Consider the following 16639-nt stretch of genomic DNA (forward strand, 5'->3'; position numbering starts at 1 on the left):
GCACACACACACAGCACACACACACAGCACACACACACAGCACACAGAGCACACACAGAGCACACACACACACAGAGCACACAGCACACAGCACACACAGAGCACACACACATAGAGCACACACACACACAGCACACAGAGCACACACACACACAGAGCACACAGCACACACACAGCGCACACACAGAGCGCACACAGAGCACACACAGAGCACACGCAGGGAAGCCCGTCTGTGTGCTGTCTAAACGCAGCCAGAGCGTCCTGCAGGTGCTGGGGTCCAGGCGCTCGGGCATCCTCTGCTGCTCTCCCAGATGCCTTAGGGAGCTGGATCGTGAGTGGAGCAGCTGGGACCCGAACTGGTGCTGCGGGCGGCGGCTGTGCCTGCTGTGTCACCGCGCCGGCCTCGTAGGCTGGGCTGGGTTCTCACTGCCGTGCGGAGTCTCTGGTTCTTGTGTTGGTGGCGGGTGTCACCTCTGGCTTTCCTAGATGTGGAGCGCACTTCTGGTGGTGTTTCCCCTGGCTGTGTCCCAGGCGGTGTCTCTGGGTGCTGGGGAGGGGTGCTGGGGAGGGGTGTGGTGCTGGGGGGGTGCAGTGCTGGTGAGGGGGTGTGGTGCTGGAGGGGGTGCGGTGCTGGGGGGGTGCGGTGCTGGGGAGGGGTGTTGTGCTGGGGGGGTGCGGTGCTGGGGAGGGGCGCCCCGCGGCTGCACCTGGGGAAGGCCCGCGGCTTGGCTTCTCTCCCCCGTTTTGAACCTCGAGGCTCCTGCAGAAGAAATCGTGGGGAAATCGCGGCAGGACTTCCCGTGGAGGCTTGGGAGTGACTCCTGGTGTGAGCGTGGTGGGCGCGGAGTTGCCGGATGTGTCACAGCTGGGTGCTGCCAGCAGCCGGGGAGCACACACGGGCCGCCCCTGAGCCTGCGGCCCCAGGCGTGTGTTTAGACAGCACACAGACGGGCTTCCCTGCGTGTGCTCTGTGTGTGTGCTCTGTGTGTGCTGTGTGTGTGCTCTGTGTGTGTGCTCTGTGTGTGCTCTGTGTGTGTGCTCTGTGTGTGTGCTCTATGTGTGTGCTGTGTGTGTGCTCTGTGTGTGCTGTGTGCTCTGTGTGTGTGCTGTGTGTGTGCTCTGTGTGTGTGCACTCTGTGTGTGTGCTCTATGTGTGTGCTGTGTGTGTGCTCTGTGTGTGCTCTGTGCTCTGTGTGTGTGTGCTCTCTGTGTGTGTACTCTGTGTGTGCTGTGTGCTCTGTGTGTGTGTGCTCTGTGTGTGTGCTCTGTGTGTGTGCTCTGTGTGTGTGCTCTGCGTGTGCTGTGTGCTCTGTGTGTGTGTGCTCTGTGTGTGCTGTGTGCTCTGTGTGTGTGTGTGCTCTGTGTGTGCGCTGTGTGTGTGCTGTGTGCTGTGTGTGTGCTCTGTGTGTGCTGTGTGCTCTGTGTGTGTGCTCTGTGTGTGCTGTGTGCTCTGTGTGCTCTGTGTGTGTGCTCTGTGTGTGTGTGCTCTGTGTGTGCGCTGTGTGTGCTGTGTGTGTGCTGTGTGTGTGCGCTGTGTGTGCTGTGTGCTCTGTGTGTGCTGTGTGTGTGCTCTGTGTTGTGTGCTCTGTGTGTGCTGTGTGTGTGTGCTCTGTGTGTGTGCATGTGTGTGCTGTGTGCTCTGTGTTGTGTGCTCTGTGTGTGTGTGCTCTGGCTCAGACTCGGGCCTGGCCATTGCGACCACGCAGGCAGTGGACGGCAGACCTCTGTCTCTCTTCTCTCTCTGACTTCACATAAACACGACTGTTGTTTTCAGGCCTTGCTTACGCGCCTGTGGAGCTGTGGTCTGCCTGGTGTTTACTTGCTGAACGTTGTGGTTAGTGCTGAATTAAGCTTGTGATTATAGAGTGGATTAAAATTATGTCTTTGTAAAAATTTAAAAAAGAGGGGGATTGAGAGAGAGAGGAGAGGGAAATATGGTTACTTTCTTAGAACTGTACCTATGAAATACATGAGACCTGTTCTCTTTATGTTAATAAATAAATTAGCCGGCGCCGCGGCTCACTAGGCTAATCTTCCACCTGCGTCGCCAGCACACCGGGTTCCAGTCCTGGTCAGGGCGCCGGATTCTGTCCCGGTTGCCCCTCTTCCAGGCCAGCTCTCTGCTGTGGCCCGGGAGTGCAGTGGAGGATGGCCCAGGTGCTTGGGCCCTGCACCCCATGGGAGACCAGGAGAAGTACCTGGCTCCTGCCTTCGGATCAGCGCAGTGCGCCGGCCGCGGAAGCCATTGGAGGGTGAACCAACGGCAAAGGAAGACCTTTCTCTCTGTCTCTCTCTCACTGTCCACTCTGTCAAAAAATTAAAAAATAAAAATAAAGAAATTAAAACACATAAATATCCTTTAAAAAAAGAAAAGAAGAAAAGCCCCAGCGCTACAGACAGCTCCTGGAAATGGGCTCCTGTCTAACGCGTTTTTCCAAAACGTGGAAACAGAGCAGCAAACTTCACCCACGTCACTCGTGGTTTCAGGTCATGGAAAAGTGGGGGCTCAGAGAGAGAAACGGACAGAAGGAGTCACCGGACTGCGCCCAAGGAGGAAGCGCGAGCCCGCGGGGCCAGGGTGGCAGGCGAAGTGCATTCCACAAGGACGCTCTCCTGGGCCGGCGCTGTGGCACAGACAGTAAAGCCGCCGCCTGCAGTGCCGCATCCCATATGGGCGCCGGTTTGAGGTCCAGCTGCTCCTCTTCTGATCCAGCTCTCTGCTGTGGCCTGGGAAAGTAGTGGAAGATGACCCAAGTCCTTGGGCCCCTGCACCCACGGGGGAGACCTGGAAGAAGCTCCTGGCTCCTGGCTTCAGATTGGCACAGCTCCAGCCATTGCTGCCAATTGGGGAGTGATCCAGCGGATGGAAGACCTCTCTCTCTCTCTCTACCTCTCTCTCTCTCTTCTCCCCTCTCTCCTCTCTAACTCTGCCTGTCAAATAAATAAAATAAAAATCTTAAAAAAAAAAAAAGAATTGTATCACAGAACTTAGTTTCTTGCAATAACTAATCAAATCAGCAAAAGGAGAAAAGGAAAAATTTTCAAAAAAAAAAAAAAGGCAAAAACCCCGATCAGCATAAATTAAAGCACTCAGAACCAGGAGAAGCACCTGGCTCCTGCCTTCGGATCAGCGTGGTGTGCCGGCCGCGGCGGCCATTGGAGGGTGAACCAACAGAAAAGGAAGACCTTTCTCTCTGTCTCTCTCACTGTCCACTCTGCCTGTCAAAAATAAAATAAATAAAGCACTCAGAAAGAAGATGGGCGTCAGAGGGTTTTGTTTCCAATTGTGGAGGCTCAGCTCAGGTGTGTGCGAGCCCCTCCCCCAGACAGTAGCGGGCGGGACACAGACAGCGGCGGGGGTGGGGTGGGGTGGGGGACCACGGAAAGCAGCGGCAGATGGGGCCTGGAGCCGAGGCTTGGGAAACCGGAGGTTCTGGTGCTGCAGCTTTTTGCCTGAGGGCAGGTCCCAAAAAGGAAATCAGGAAAGGCCAAACCCAGAGACGACCTAGGTTTGCAATCAGCAGATGACAATGCCAGGGGCTGGAACTGTGGTACCACAAGTTACACAGTCACCTGCGAGGCCAGCATCCCATAAGGACGCCAGTGCAAGTCCTGGCTGCTCCACCTCCAACCCAGCTCCCTATTAATGCGCCTGGGGAAGCACCAGAAGATAGCCCAAGTGCTTGGACCACTACTGCCCTGTGGGAGACCCGGAGGAAGCCCCTGGCTCCCAGCTTTGGCCTGGCCCAGGCCTGGCCATTGTGGCCAATTGGGGAGTGAACCAGCAGATGGAAGATCTCTCTCCCTCTCTGTAACTCTACCTTTCAAATAAATATGCAAATCTTTGTTAAAAAAGAAAAACTTAAATCATTTAAAATTCTTAAGTAGTATGGATGTGTATGTATATAATGTCTATGTTTGAAGGGAATTTGACAAAATGTTTTTTTAAAAAGTTGCCCTTTAAAACTAAAAAACAATATATCGAAGTAATAACATATTTTAAAACGTACATGACAGTGTCTGAGGCAGTAAAGGAAAACACGCCTGGTGAGCAGACAGGGACTCTCAGAACGCGAGGCGACAGCAGTCCACCACGTGATCACCGTGCAACAGACGGCAGCGGAACGGGGCAGGAGTCCCAGGTGAGCCGGAGCCTGGAGCCCTGTCTCAGCAGCCCAGGGGCAGGCACAGGCACTGGGCTGAGAGGTCTAACCGTGAGAGCCGCCGGGGCAAGCGAAGTGGCCAGAACGCGCTCCATTCGCCAAAACACGCAAAGTGCACAAGAAACATGCAGGAAAGACAGACAGGTAAGAAGGTAACGCAGCGGACAGGACGTGAGACCACGTGAGGAGACAAACACCAGTGAGGAGCCTGCTCCACAGAACCCTAGCAACCCCACAAACTCAACATAGAGAGAATGACGGCAAGGCACCCAAGTGAAATGAACAAGGTGGCAGACCCAGGACCACCACGGTGGAGCCACGGCAGGCCAGGACCACCACGGTGGAGCCACGGCAGACCACGGTGGAGCCACACAGACCTGGAACACCATGGTAGAGCCACAGCAGACCCGGGACCACCACGGTGGAGCCACAGCAGACCCAGGACCACCACGGTGGAGCCAGACCCGGGACCATCATGGTGGAGCCATGGCAGAGCCGGGACCACCACGGTGGAGCCACAGCAGAGCCAGGAACACCACGGTGGAGCCACGGCAGAGCTGGGAACACCACGGTGGAGCCACACAGACCTGGGAACACCACGGTGGAGCCACGGCAGAGCCAGGAACACCACAGTGGAGCCACGCAGACCCGGGAACACCACGGTGGAGCCACGGCAGACCCGGGAACACCACGGTGGAGCCACGCAGACCCGGGAACACCACGGTGAAGCCACACAGACCCGGGACCACCATGGTGGAGCCATGGCAGACCATGGTGGAGCCACGGCAGACCCGGGAACATCACGGTGGAGCCACAGCAGAGCCAGGAACACCACGGTGGAGCCACAGCAGACCATGGTGGAGCCACACAGACCCGGGACCACCACGGTGGAGCCAAGAAGTAAACTGGAGAACAGAGCCTGGTGACGACCGCGCCACGGGGATGGCGAGGGGTCCAAGACAATCACTGCGCACGCAGAGGGAAAAGACACGGAGCAGAGTGTCCGAGGATGTGACAGGGATGGGGACAGAGATGAGCCACGCAAGTGTCATCTGGAGCCCGCTGGTGAAAATGCAGGGAACGGAGGATGATCGTAAGCGAGATCATTTTACTTGAATAATCCTGAAAAGCAGCAGCATTCACCGTGCAGACTGAAAACACACTGTGTTCTGGAACGACGCGGGGGCACAGCACCAAGGCCCAGCCCAGCCCTGCTGCTGCTCAGGGCAAGTCATTCTCGAGGAGAGAGCCAGCCAGTCACCAACAAGGGCAGAGCTAGGCAGGCCGCAGCCTCCATGTGCAGCCAAGCCCAGCGGCCGGGGACAGCCCAGGGGGCTCTGACGGGGACATCACATGTACCCCAGCCCCAGCGGCCGGGGACAGCCCAGGGGGCTCTGATGGGGACATCACATATACCCCAACCCCAGCAGGCCAGGGAGCAGCCCAGGGGGCTCTGACAGGGGACATCACATGTACCCCAACCCCAGCAGGCCGGGGAAAGCCCAGGGGGCTCTGATGGGGACCTGCAGCCCGTGGATGGGGGTCAGCCTGGCCCCCGCAGGCTGGGGAGCAGCCCAGGGGGCTCTGACGGGGACATCACATGTACCCCAACCCCAGCAGGCTGGGGAGCAGCCCAGGGGGCTCTGATGGGGACCTGCAGCCCATGGATGGGGGTCAGCCCACCCCAGCAGGCCGGGGAGCAGCCCAGGGGGCTCTGACAGGGGACATCACATGTACCCCAGTCCCAGCAGGCCGGGGAGCAGTCCAGGGGCTCTGACAGGGGACATCACACGTACCCCAGCCCCAGCAGGCTGGGGAGCAGCCCAGGGGGCTCTGATGGGGACCTGCAGCCCGTGGATGGGGGTCAGCCCACCCCAGCAGACTGGGGAGCAGCCCAGGGGCTCTGATGGGGACCTGCAGCCCGTGGATGGGGTCGCCCAGCTCCGTCTCCCCTCGCCACACACGGGCTTTCTGGAAAGGTGCTGCAGTACCGCTGATGCTGCTAACTTCTGGGTAGTGGGCTGCTAACTTCTGGGTAGTGGGCAAGCTCACTTCGGGGCTAGCTCGTGGGCAGGCTGCCCAGGGCGTGGCAGGAGGCACCTCGGGCTACGCGGAGCTCGGCGTCAGCCACGGCAGACTTGGAAAGGCAGAGTCCTGGGGCCTGCTCTAAAGGACCTTCGTCGGTGACCCCAGGCCTCAGCCTCCAAGCCAGGCATCTGCAGCTCGCCAGGTGGAGCCGAGCGCACAAGCATTTGCTGTCCTGAGTTAAGCTGGAACCACACAGTGACCGCCGCTTCCAAACGACCCAGGCCCAAGCCGCGAAGCCCGAGGTGAGAAACCACTGAGCAGGCCGTTGGCCGCGGGGCGGGAAGACCGAGCCTCTGATGTTAGTCACACGGTCGCCTTCATGGACCCGTGGCCCTGCCCCCGTCTCCCCAGCAGGTGGACGAGACTGGAGTGAAGGCCAACGACGCGGAGTCCCCTTCCTTGCCAAGGCCACCCAGGGCGCGTAAGAAAGTTTGTGGGAATCAGAATTTTTAAAGGTAACCTTATTTTGATGCCAAAAACTTTAAATCCATAGTTGTTTTTAAACACCCATTCTCCATGCATTTTTGAAGACCCTTCATGTGCCTACATGACCCTGACTGAACAAACTATAAATTATTCAATCATTCGCTGTTTTATACCAAGAGTTTTCCCCATCATTAAAAGGAATATGTGTTCATTAGTCAAAACACTTTAAAGACGCAGAAGCGGCAGAGAGAAGAGCGATTCTCAGGCCCAGGACACTGAGTGGTCACCCGTGAATGGAGCAGGCACAGAGGCTCGGCAGGTGAAGCCACTGGCTGGGGCGGACACACACGTCCCACACAGAAATGCCCGGGTCGGGTCTGGGACGGACGCCCACAGCCCACGCAGAAGTGCCCGGGTCGGGTCTGGGACGGATGCCCACAGCCCACGCAGAAGTGCCCGGGTCGGGTCTGGGACGGACGCCCACAGCCCACGCAGAAGTGCCCGGGTCGGGTCTGGAAGGAGCTCCTGCCTCCTGGTGTTGGCCTGGCCAGATCTGGCTGCTGTGGACATGCTGGGAGTGAACCAGCAGATGGAAGACTTCCTGACTTCCTGACTTCCTCTTTCTCTCTCTCTCTCTCTCTCTCTCTCTCTCTCTCTCTCTCTCTCTGTCATTCTGCCTTTCAAGTAATAGATACTTTTTAAAAGACAACTTGTGAGCGTGTACTTCTGCAGTCACGTACTGACAGCCCACATTTACTTTCTATGTTACTGTCACCTCTTCGTGGAAATGACTGTCCCTGGCGACACACGTGCACATGCTGTGATCAAGCCTTTCTCTGCTCTTAGGCGTCATGTCACTCTCGCAACGACGCCATCCTCGGCTTTCACGCAGACAAAGCACTCCCTGTATCTGCAATATCTCCTCGGGAACCGCGTGAGAGGAATCACCGTGTCCCCGCCCTGTCCCACACTCACCTGACTCCGTGTCCCCGCCCTGTCCCACACTCACCTGACTCCACCGTGTCCCCCCTGTCCCACTCACCTCATTCCACCATGTCCCCGCCCTGTCCCACACTCACCTGACTCCATGTCCCCGCCCTGTCCCACACTCACCTCACTCCGCCGTGTCCCCGCCCTGTCCCACTCACCTGACTCCACCGTGTCCCCGCCCCGTCCCACACTCACCTCACTCCACGTGTCCCCCCGTCCCACACTCACCTGACTCCGCCCTGTCCCCGCCCCATCCCACACTCACCTGACTCCGCCCTGTCCCCGCCCCGTCCCACACTCACCTGACTCCACGTGTCCCCCCGTCCCACTCACCTGGATTCTGCATTATGTATCTCAGGTTCAGGTCACTGTTGATGCTGAGGTTCTTCAGAAAGCCGCTGTAGTCCACGGGGGCGTCTCTATCGAGGCCGTAGTGTCTGGAGAACCTGAAACCCAGCCGTCTTTCAGAAAATGAATTAGGACCGAGGAGCCGACAGTGAAACGCATTGTCGCCAGGGTGTCCTCCCCACGGGGGTGGCCGCTGATTTTCCCGTCCGGCTCCAGCTCCCTCTGGAATTCCAAAACACACCCAGGATATGCGACGTCTGAGGGTTTTAAGCGCAGAGAGCGGGGCAGGCGGGCAGGCGCTGTCAGCAGCGAAGGCGCCGCTGTGACTCCCGTGTCTCACCCGGGCGCGCCCAGGTTCTCATCCCGGCTCTCCGCCCAACTCCACTTGCCAGCGCCCGGGAGACAGCACGTGATGGTTCAATGCTGCGGTCTCTGCCACCCACGTGGGGGACTGGGCGGAATGCTGGGCTCCCGGCCTTGCCCTGGCCCAGCCCTGGCTGTTGCAGGTATTTGGGGAGTGACCCCAGATGGAAGCTCTTTCTATGTCACTCTGCCTTTCAAGTAATTAATGGATTAAAATGCAGATGTCGGCCGGCGCCGCAGCTCACTTGGCTAATCCTCCGCCTAGCGGCGCCGGCACACCAGGTTCTAGTCCCGGTTGGGGCGCCGGATTCTGTCCCGGTTGCCCCTCTTCCAGGCCAGCTCTCTGCTGTGGCCAGGGAGTGCAGTGGAGGATGGCCCAGGTGCTTGGGCTCTGCACCCACATGGGAGACCAGGAGAAGCACCTGGCTCCTGGCTTCGGATCAGCATGGTGCACCGGCCGCGGCGGCCACTGGAGGGTGAACCAATGGCAAAGGAAGACCTTTCTCTCTGTCTCTCTCTCTCTCACTGTCCACTCTGCCTAAAAAAAAAAAAAAAAAAAAAAAAAAAAATGCAGATGTCTCTAAGGAGGTTGTCCCTTGCTCTACAGATGGACGTGCAATGGCCAGAAGGAGGCGAAAACACCAGGAAGAAGCTCGGCCCCTCTCTGGCTGGAGGGCAGGGGCGAGGCCGCCTCTCAGCTGAGCACATGCACGTCTTGCTTTGCATGAATTGTGGGAGGGACACGGATCTGGGCCAAGAGCCAGTTAGCACAGAATTCCCAGAACCAGGGAGCAGGAGGGCTGGGTGGGGGAGAGCACAGTGTCTCTCTAGGAGGAACTGAGGCGGGGGGGGGGGGGGGGGGGCGGGTTTCGGAACGGCGCGCGGCCCGGAGCAGGGGCAGGGCTCTGCACACGCTCGCTGGCTCGTGCGCACAACCAGAAATGTTCACAGCACTTAAGCTGCTGCCTGTTCCCAAAATGTGCGGGGATACTCTTCTCTGCAAGTTAAGATAAATAAGATATTTGGATTTTTTTTACAATGGCTTTTCTTTTGTTCAAATCTGCCAGTTGATAAATGGTTTTCTAGATAATTTCTATGTTATTACATTTCTTAAAAATTGACAGTTTTTTAAATGTTTGGTTATGTTATCTCCATATGCGTTGGTTTCTATAATTATCCAATTTCATGCTGCTTTCTAAAAAATTGAGTAATTATTACCTGAAGTATTTGTTATTTTTCTGTTTTCCAAGTTTAACAAAGAGGAGTGTCGTGTATTCATTTCCGCGCATACCTTTTTCCACTGTGATGAGTCTTGCCTATTGTTCTAAGAGGGAAAATCATCTGGGGTGTGCGGGCCGCCAGATGTGAGCGCCGCAGCCACACACAGCTCCATCCCTCATCCTGCAGCCTGGACAGCAAGGAGGTGAGGTGGAGAGGGCAGCGCCTACGGTGCCACGCTGGGAGTCCACGGGCACAGAGCACGAGCTGGCCTGCTGGACACGGGCAGGGGCCATCGCCAGCATTCCCTTTCCTGCGAAAATCCAGCGTCCCGTAGCCCAGCATTCGCTCCTGGGGAGATCTGACCTGCGGTCCGCCCCGCCCAACCCTACTCACTGCACCTGCACACGGCCATCAAGGCCAGACTCCCACGGGCCTGCTTCCTACAGACCGGATCTCGAAAGCCTCCCTGTTGCACGAGAGGGCAGCATCTCCCAAGGCGTGCACAGGAAGGAAGGCTGGGACACAGAACTGCCCCTGTGACCACCAGGGCCACTGACCCAAGGGCCTGGCCTCTGGGCAGGGGGACTCGCAGCCTGCAGGGACCAGTGGGCAAGTGGGTGCCCTCAGGAATCCTGACCCGGGGAGAAGGGGCTAACTCCATCCAGCCCCCTGGCCCCGCCAGCACAGCCGCCTGGTGCTGGGCCTTCAGCGGACTGGTGTACACTGTGTGTGTCTGACTGAGTGTGCGTGTCCACCTGGGTTCAAGCATGCTGGCCTGTAGGGCCTGGGAGGCTGGCGTGAGATAGGAAAGGACAAAGCTCTATGAGAGCCAGAACAACACGGCAGCAACGCTGTCGCTGGCCTCTGGTCTTACAAGGGCCGCGAGCATCCTGCAACCCAAAAGGACGACTTCCTAAAGAGCAAAGGGCGACCATGGGACCTGCGGGACGACAGGCGGGCGAGGGCGCCGTGAGCACCGGGCGCTGGCAGGTGCACCGCGCCGGGCACGCTACGCACACTCCATGATCTTCACCCGGCCCCGTGGGGTAGGGGCAGGGGGTCCTCGGTCCCCATTTAAGAGAAAACCGAGTCTCGGGGAAGCCTGGGAATGAGGGGCGGCCGAGCGGCCTCCACCCCCACAGCCTGGCCGTTCCTCCCACCCCACGCGCCAAACGTGGCTGTGGGCCGGGAAGCTGCCAGGTGAAGCCGAGGCTCCGCGAGGCGCTGTGCCTCCTGCTCAAGCGGCCAGGGCCAGGCTCCTGCTGCGCCTCCGGAAGCTGCGGCACGCGCCAGGCACGGCGCACTGAAGGGGCGGCGGCTTTTCACCGGCCGGGTTTTTGGACAAGCAACTCTATTATGTCTGCCGTCTTGAGCCTTATGAAAACGGAATTGTTTCTGAGGCTTAGGGGGAAAAAATCTCAAATAAAAATCGTGGAGTTCTTTATTGTTCCATACTCAGGAGACGGCAGCACTAACTTTATCGGCCGACTGGGCTGGAGCCCGCGGAGCCGCGCTGCCTTGCGCTCCCACCGCCTGCTTCGTAAGAGCGCGGACTCTGCTCCAATCGCACACAGAATGACTTCATCTGTTGGTTTGGATCTTGCTCTGGACACCTTCCCAGTTGGAGAAGATGTAAAAATTAAAGCACCTAGTACGTGCTTCTGCTCTGAGGTGGGTCATGAGGAGGAAAAGGGAGGAGCAGCTGTTCCAAAGCACGCCAGGTCTCCCTGCACAACGCCCCCACCCTCACCCGGGGGGACTCCCGGGCTCTGGGTAGAAGGGCGGAACCTGCTCACGCGCCGGGCTGGCCAGGGGTGGCCCTCATAACTCACGTGGCCATCAAGGCCAAACATGAGGCTGCCAAGTCAACGCACAGCTTCCCAAGCCCACTGCACCGTGGTCATGACCGCACGGTGGTGGCCCCACCCCACCCCACACCACACCCTGAGGCAGCAGAGCCCAGGGCAGCCGGGGGTCAGCGGATGAACCTGCAGGCTGTTCCTTCTCCTCCCAGCCCCAGGCTCTCAGGGCAAAGCTGCCGTGAGCTGGAGACGCCTCTGAGAGCCCACGGGTGGCAGAGCTCGGATCCGCAGGCCCAACCACCCCGCCCCCGAGGGATCCGTGGAGAGCTTCGGGAACAGGGAAAGGCGCGCCCACCCGGGCCTCTCCTAAGCTAAGCAGGGAGGCCCGGTCTCGGAGGCCTCTGCAGCCGCGCGCTCCCGCCGGCACGCACTTACTTGGCGTACTCCCCGTCGGACATGTTCAGACAGAAGGCCTCCAGCACCCGGCGCAGCTCCTGGGGCTGCACCAGTCCAGTGCGGTTCACATCAATGAGCCGAAAGGCTTTGATGACAGCTTTGATGTTTCTGAACACCTACGGTTCAAAAGTCGTTTAGGAAAAGTCAAAAGATCTGGTGTTAAGGACCAAGATGGCAATAAAAAGAAGACACACGGAACACTGCGTAATGCCTCTCGTAAGATAAAATGTTTCCAAAGGCTCACAGTGGTAGGCATTACAAAATGACATGTCTATGGAGAAAGGGACGCTTCGCATTTATTGAATGTTTTCAAGGCAATTTTCCGGTAAATGGTCTTAGAAGTCAAAAAAACAAACAAACAAACAAACCCTTTTTCTGATGTAAAGCATGCAGCTCCTCGGCCACTCCCTTCCGGCGACGCGGACAATGTTTTTTGCTAACTGATGGTTTTAAACACAGTCTGGGGCTGGACTTTCCTCAGAGCCGTATGCAAACTATTTTTACCAGGAGCTGGGAACCAGCATGCTCCAGCCTTACCCCTCTGAGTTTTTTCAAAGCTGTCACAAGGAAAGTTGTATGGCGCTCTTCCCCAAATTCAGCAAACGCAAGGCCTCAGGATGGGCCCCGGGAGACGCCCAGAGCACAGGGCCACCGCCCGCCCTCGGCTGCCTGCCTGGGTGGGGGTGGGGCCACGGGGGCTCCCAGGACCAACCACACAGCCACACGAAGCGGGAGGAACGCGGCATTTCCGCCTTTCTCTGTAAGCAGACAGAGGCTCCGCGAGGAGCCCTGAGTTACCCATCACCGACAAGACGGGCACGGCGCTGGCTGCAAACTCTGCCGTCCCCACACTCGCCTGCGGCAGAGGTAAGAAGGCAGGACAGACACCATCACCGAGAGCGGGCGGTGGGCCAAGGCACCCAGCGCGGCACAGAAGGGCGCCGGGCCTTCCCAGAAGACAGCACGTTTGGCCGGGGACCCAGCGGGCTCCCCGCAGGACGCGTCTGAGCCAGGAGGGGCGCCGGGGCCTCCCTGCCCCTTGGAGGAGGAACGGCGCACCTGCTCCTGTGGGCCGGTAGGCAGCAAGTTGGTTCAGGACTGCCACTGGGAAGTCAGTCTCATCCCATGTGACGCTACGTACCTGTAATTCTACCCTACTTGTCACTCAAAACGCCCTCTTTCCCAGGGTGCACCTGCGCATCCGGGACCTGAGGAAGACGCCACGTGTTCCATGTGGAACTTGTGAAGGGGCACCTAATTCCCAGGAGGCTTCACGCCTGGAGAGGTGCCACCCCTGCCTCACAGAAAGGACCCACGACGGGGAGGGCTCTCCCGTTCCCCTCGGCTGCAGACCGGGCCCCCCTCACCCCGGGCAGGTGGGTGTCTCTCTGCAGGGCCACGCCTGTTTACACGTGTGTGTTCATTCTCACCTTTTGAATGAACCCGTCACCACCCGGCACGCCCTGCTTGTGTCAGCACTGAGAGTGTGTGTCCTCGTGGGTGACGAGGGCCTGCACCCCTCCCCCACACCCCCCACAAGGGCAGAGGGTGGAGGGGCGGTGCGGGCGCTGTGGCTGTCTGAGCAGCCGGGCTCCGAGGGCGCCGTGGACCCTGCGGAAGGGCGCGGGAGAACCAGCGGATGCACAGCTCCGCTCCCCGCTCGTCATTCTCTGCAAACGTCCCCACGGCTGCCTCCCGCTCACTGAACCCGGCCTGACCCCGGGAAGCCCCCTGCGGCCCCCTCGGGGAGGCTGCCTCTGCTACCCGGCCGAGGGGGCACCGAGCACACAGGCGGGGCCTCTCCTAGCCCGGCCGAGGGGGCACCCAGCAGACAGGCGGGGCCTCTGCTACCCGGCCGAGGGGGCACCGAGCACACAGGCGGGGCCTCTCCTAGCCCGGCCGGGGGGGCACCCAGCAGACAGGCGGGGCCTCTGCTACCCGGCCGAGGGGGCACCCAGCAGACAGGCGGGGTCTCTCCTAGCCCAGCTGAGGGGGCACCCAGCAGACAGGCGGGGCCTCTCCTAGCCCGGCTGAGGGGGCACCGAGCAGACAAGCGGGGCCTCTCCTAGCCCGGCTGAGGGGGCACTGGGCAGACAGGCGGGGGTCTCTCCTAGCCTGGCTGAGGGGGCACTGGGCAGACAGGCGGGGCCTCTCCTAGCCCGGCCGGGGGGGCACCCAGCAGACAGGCGGGGCCTCTGCTACCCGGCCGAGGGGGCACTGGGCAGACAGGCGGGGTCTCTCCTAGCCCGGCCGAGGGGGCACCGAGCAGACAGGCGGGGCCTCTCCTAGCCCGGCTGAGGGGGCACTGGGCAGACAGGCGGGGGTCTCTCCTAGCCTTGCTGAGGGGGCACCGAGCAGACAGGCGGGGGTCTCTCCTAGCCCGGCCGAGGGGGCACCGAGCACACAGGCGGGGCCTCTCCTAGCCTTGCTGAGGGGGCACCGAGCAGACAGGCGGGGCCTCTCCTAGCCCAGCCGAGGGGGCACCGAGCACACAGGCGGGGCCTCTCCTAGCCCAGCCGAGGGGGCACCGAGCACACAGGCGGGGCCTCTCCTAGCCCGGCTGAGGGGGCACCGAGCAGACAGGCGGGGCCTCTCCTAGCCCGGCCGGGGGGGCACCGAGCACACAGGCGGGGCCTCTCCTAGCCCGGCCGGGGGGGCACCGAGCACACAGGCGGGGTCTCTCCTAGCCCGGCCGAGGGGGCACCGAGCACACAGGCGGGGTCTCTCTGCCGGTGCTGCGTCCAGGAAGCCCAGGCCTGGTCCCTGCTAGGTGCATCTCCGGGGACCCGCCGCCTCAGCGCGGGGGTCGTTGGCCCTGGTGCAGCACTCTGCCTGTCTCCCGGCGCTGCCAGCTCCAGCTCCCTGCTTGCTACTATCAACGGCATCTGTGTGCTGAGCTGCAGTCAGGCCCCGGCACCTCCCACCTCTCCAGCTTGCTCCTAGCTCCCAAAGCCCACAGACCCAGGTCCTGCAGGGTCCCCACAGCACAGCGCCACCCTGGCTCCTGCCCCACGAGCCGCCAAGCCCCACGGCGCTGGCCGGGCTCTTCCCCCACCTCACCGGGCCCCCCCAGACGCTGCTGCTGCTCCCAGGGCCCCTTTGCACCTGCTGTCCCGGGGAACAGCCTTGACTTGCTATCTCACTGCCTTCAGGTCTTCAGCCAGACATCACCTCATCAGAAAGACCGCCCCCAGCCACCTGGAGAAATCAGGATGCCCACCTCCACCCCTCACGCTCCTCCTGCGTAACACTCCTCACCACACACACACAGCAGCTCCCGAGAGCAGGCCAGGACGATGAGCAAATGGATCTGTCTTCTTCCCCCAACCTGGGAGAAGGCCACACCCTGCGGAAGCCAGGACACCACCAACCCCTCAGACGCCGGGCCCCAGGCTCTGGCGCAGTCCCGAGTGTGACAGTGATGACACTGCAGGAACACGGCCGCGACCCATCACTGCACAGACGCCGGCGGGATGTCAGCTACAGGCAAAGCCCCGCGTGGACTTCCACACACACCCACAACTCGGGGCAGCTGGGGGATGTCGGCTAACACGGCCGCGAGATCCCAAAGCGGGAACACCAAGCAGAGCGGACAGGGGTGAGGCCCGGCCCTGCGCGTCCACCTGCGGCCCCGCTGCTTTGTCCAGAGGTGGAGCTGCTGCAGTTTTGCGCCCGGGCCAGGCACCACTGCACAACGGAAGGCGCCAGGCGATGCCGTCCTGAACCCCGAAGCCACCTCTCCGGCTCTGCAGAGCCGGCGCCCCAGGCCCGTCTCCCACAGGACCAGCTCATTAGGGTCCTGTCCCATGAGGAGCAGGAGAGAAGACAAAACGCGAAGAGGAATCAAACAGCTATGGGCTCCCAGCAACAGCGCCCACGCTGCCCCACCCCCACCCCCCGGCCACCACCGCTGTCCCCGGGCCCCAGCCGCGCTGGTGGTCAGAATCCATGGGCACATCAGGACCTCTTCGTCCATGCCCCGTGGCCAGACCTCCACTCTTGCCTCACTCTGCTGGGGCAGCTGGGGAGCCGGGCAGCGAGGAGACCAGAAGTGTGAGGGTCAAGACAGTGCCCGGGCATGAGGAAGGACGAGGCAGCCCGTGCGGGGAGAGCAGCGTGGAGTGGCCACGTGCCACCGCTCACAGGGCCAGAGCGCACTGTCCCTGTCTGATCCCTGCTTCACCAACCTTGGCATCAACACCCCCACCACCCTACGACGTCTGTCTCTGCCCACTGTCGGTCGCAAGCGCCATGAAGCAGGCCCTGGACAGATCGGGCGCAAACACAGGGTGCTACAGAGAGACTGTCGAAAACAGAATCTAATGACGAGTGCATCCGGGGACAAAAATGTCAGCCTCTTCAATCCCACCCAGGGGGCAGCGGTGCAGTCAACAAACGGAGGAGGAGGAGGGCCTGTCCCCCCGTCGTGCTGCTCGGGACAAGAGGGTGGCCTTGCCCTCACCGCTGCCTGAGACGTGTGCCCGAGGAAGGCCTCCCTCGGCAGACCCCCGCCGCCGCCCGCCTTACACGCCTGCAAGCTGAGAACGGTTTGCACGTTTTTAAATTTCTGGAAAAAAATCGAATGGAGAACTGTATTCCATGACATGTGAAGGCTATGCGAATTTCAAATTTCAGAACCCATAAATAGATTCTACTGGAACATGGTTCTGCCTGCTCACTTACACATATGGTCCAGGCCTGCTTCCCTCCAAGCTGGGCTGGACCACCTGGCCCTGAAAGACGAAGATATTTACCCATGCCCTGCCCCACCCCCAGCTCCAC

General features: G+C 60.3%; 1 protein-coding gene across 5 annotated transcripts in view; it reads right to left on the reverse strand.

The window, feature by feature from the left end:
• EFCAB6 (EF-hand calcium binding domain 6) overlaps nt 1-16639 on the reverse strand; it is a 231497-nt gene that overhangs the window by 149336 nt on the left and 65522 nt on the right. For all 5 annotated transcript variants that reach the window (XM_089307706.1, XM_070053016.2, XM_070053015.2 and 2 more), the window contains exons 7-8: nt 11837-11973; nt 8001-8113 (exon numbers count right to left, since the gene is read on the reverse strand). In XM_089307706.1, the coding sequence (XP_089163832.1) occupies nt 8001-8113; nt 11837-11973 (250 nt within the window). The remainder of the gene's footprint in view (nt 1-8000; nt 8114-11836; nt 11974-16639) is intronic.

The sequence above is a fragment of the Oryctolagus cuniculus genome, chromosome 11, assembly GCF_051225735.1.
Source record: "Oryctolagus cuniculus isolate XC-2025 breed Fujian yellow rabbit chromosome 11, ASM5122573v1, whole genome shotgun sequence".
Taxonomy (NCBI): Eukaryota; Metazoa; Chordata; class Mammalia; order Lagomorpha; family Leporidae; genus Oryctolagus; species Oryctolagus cuniculus.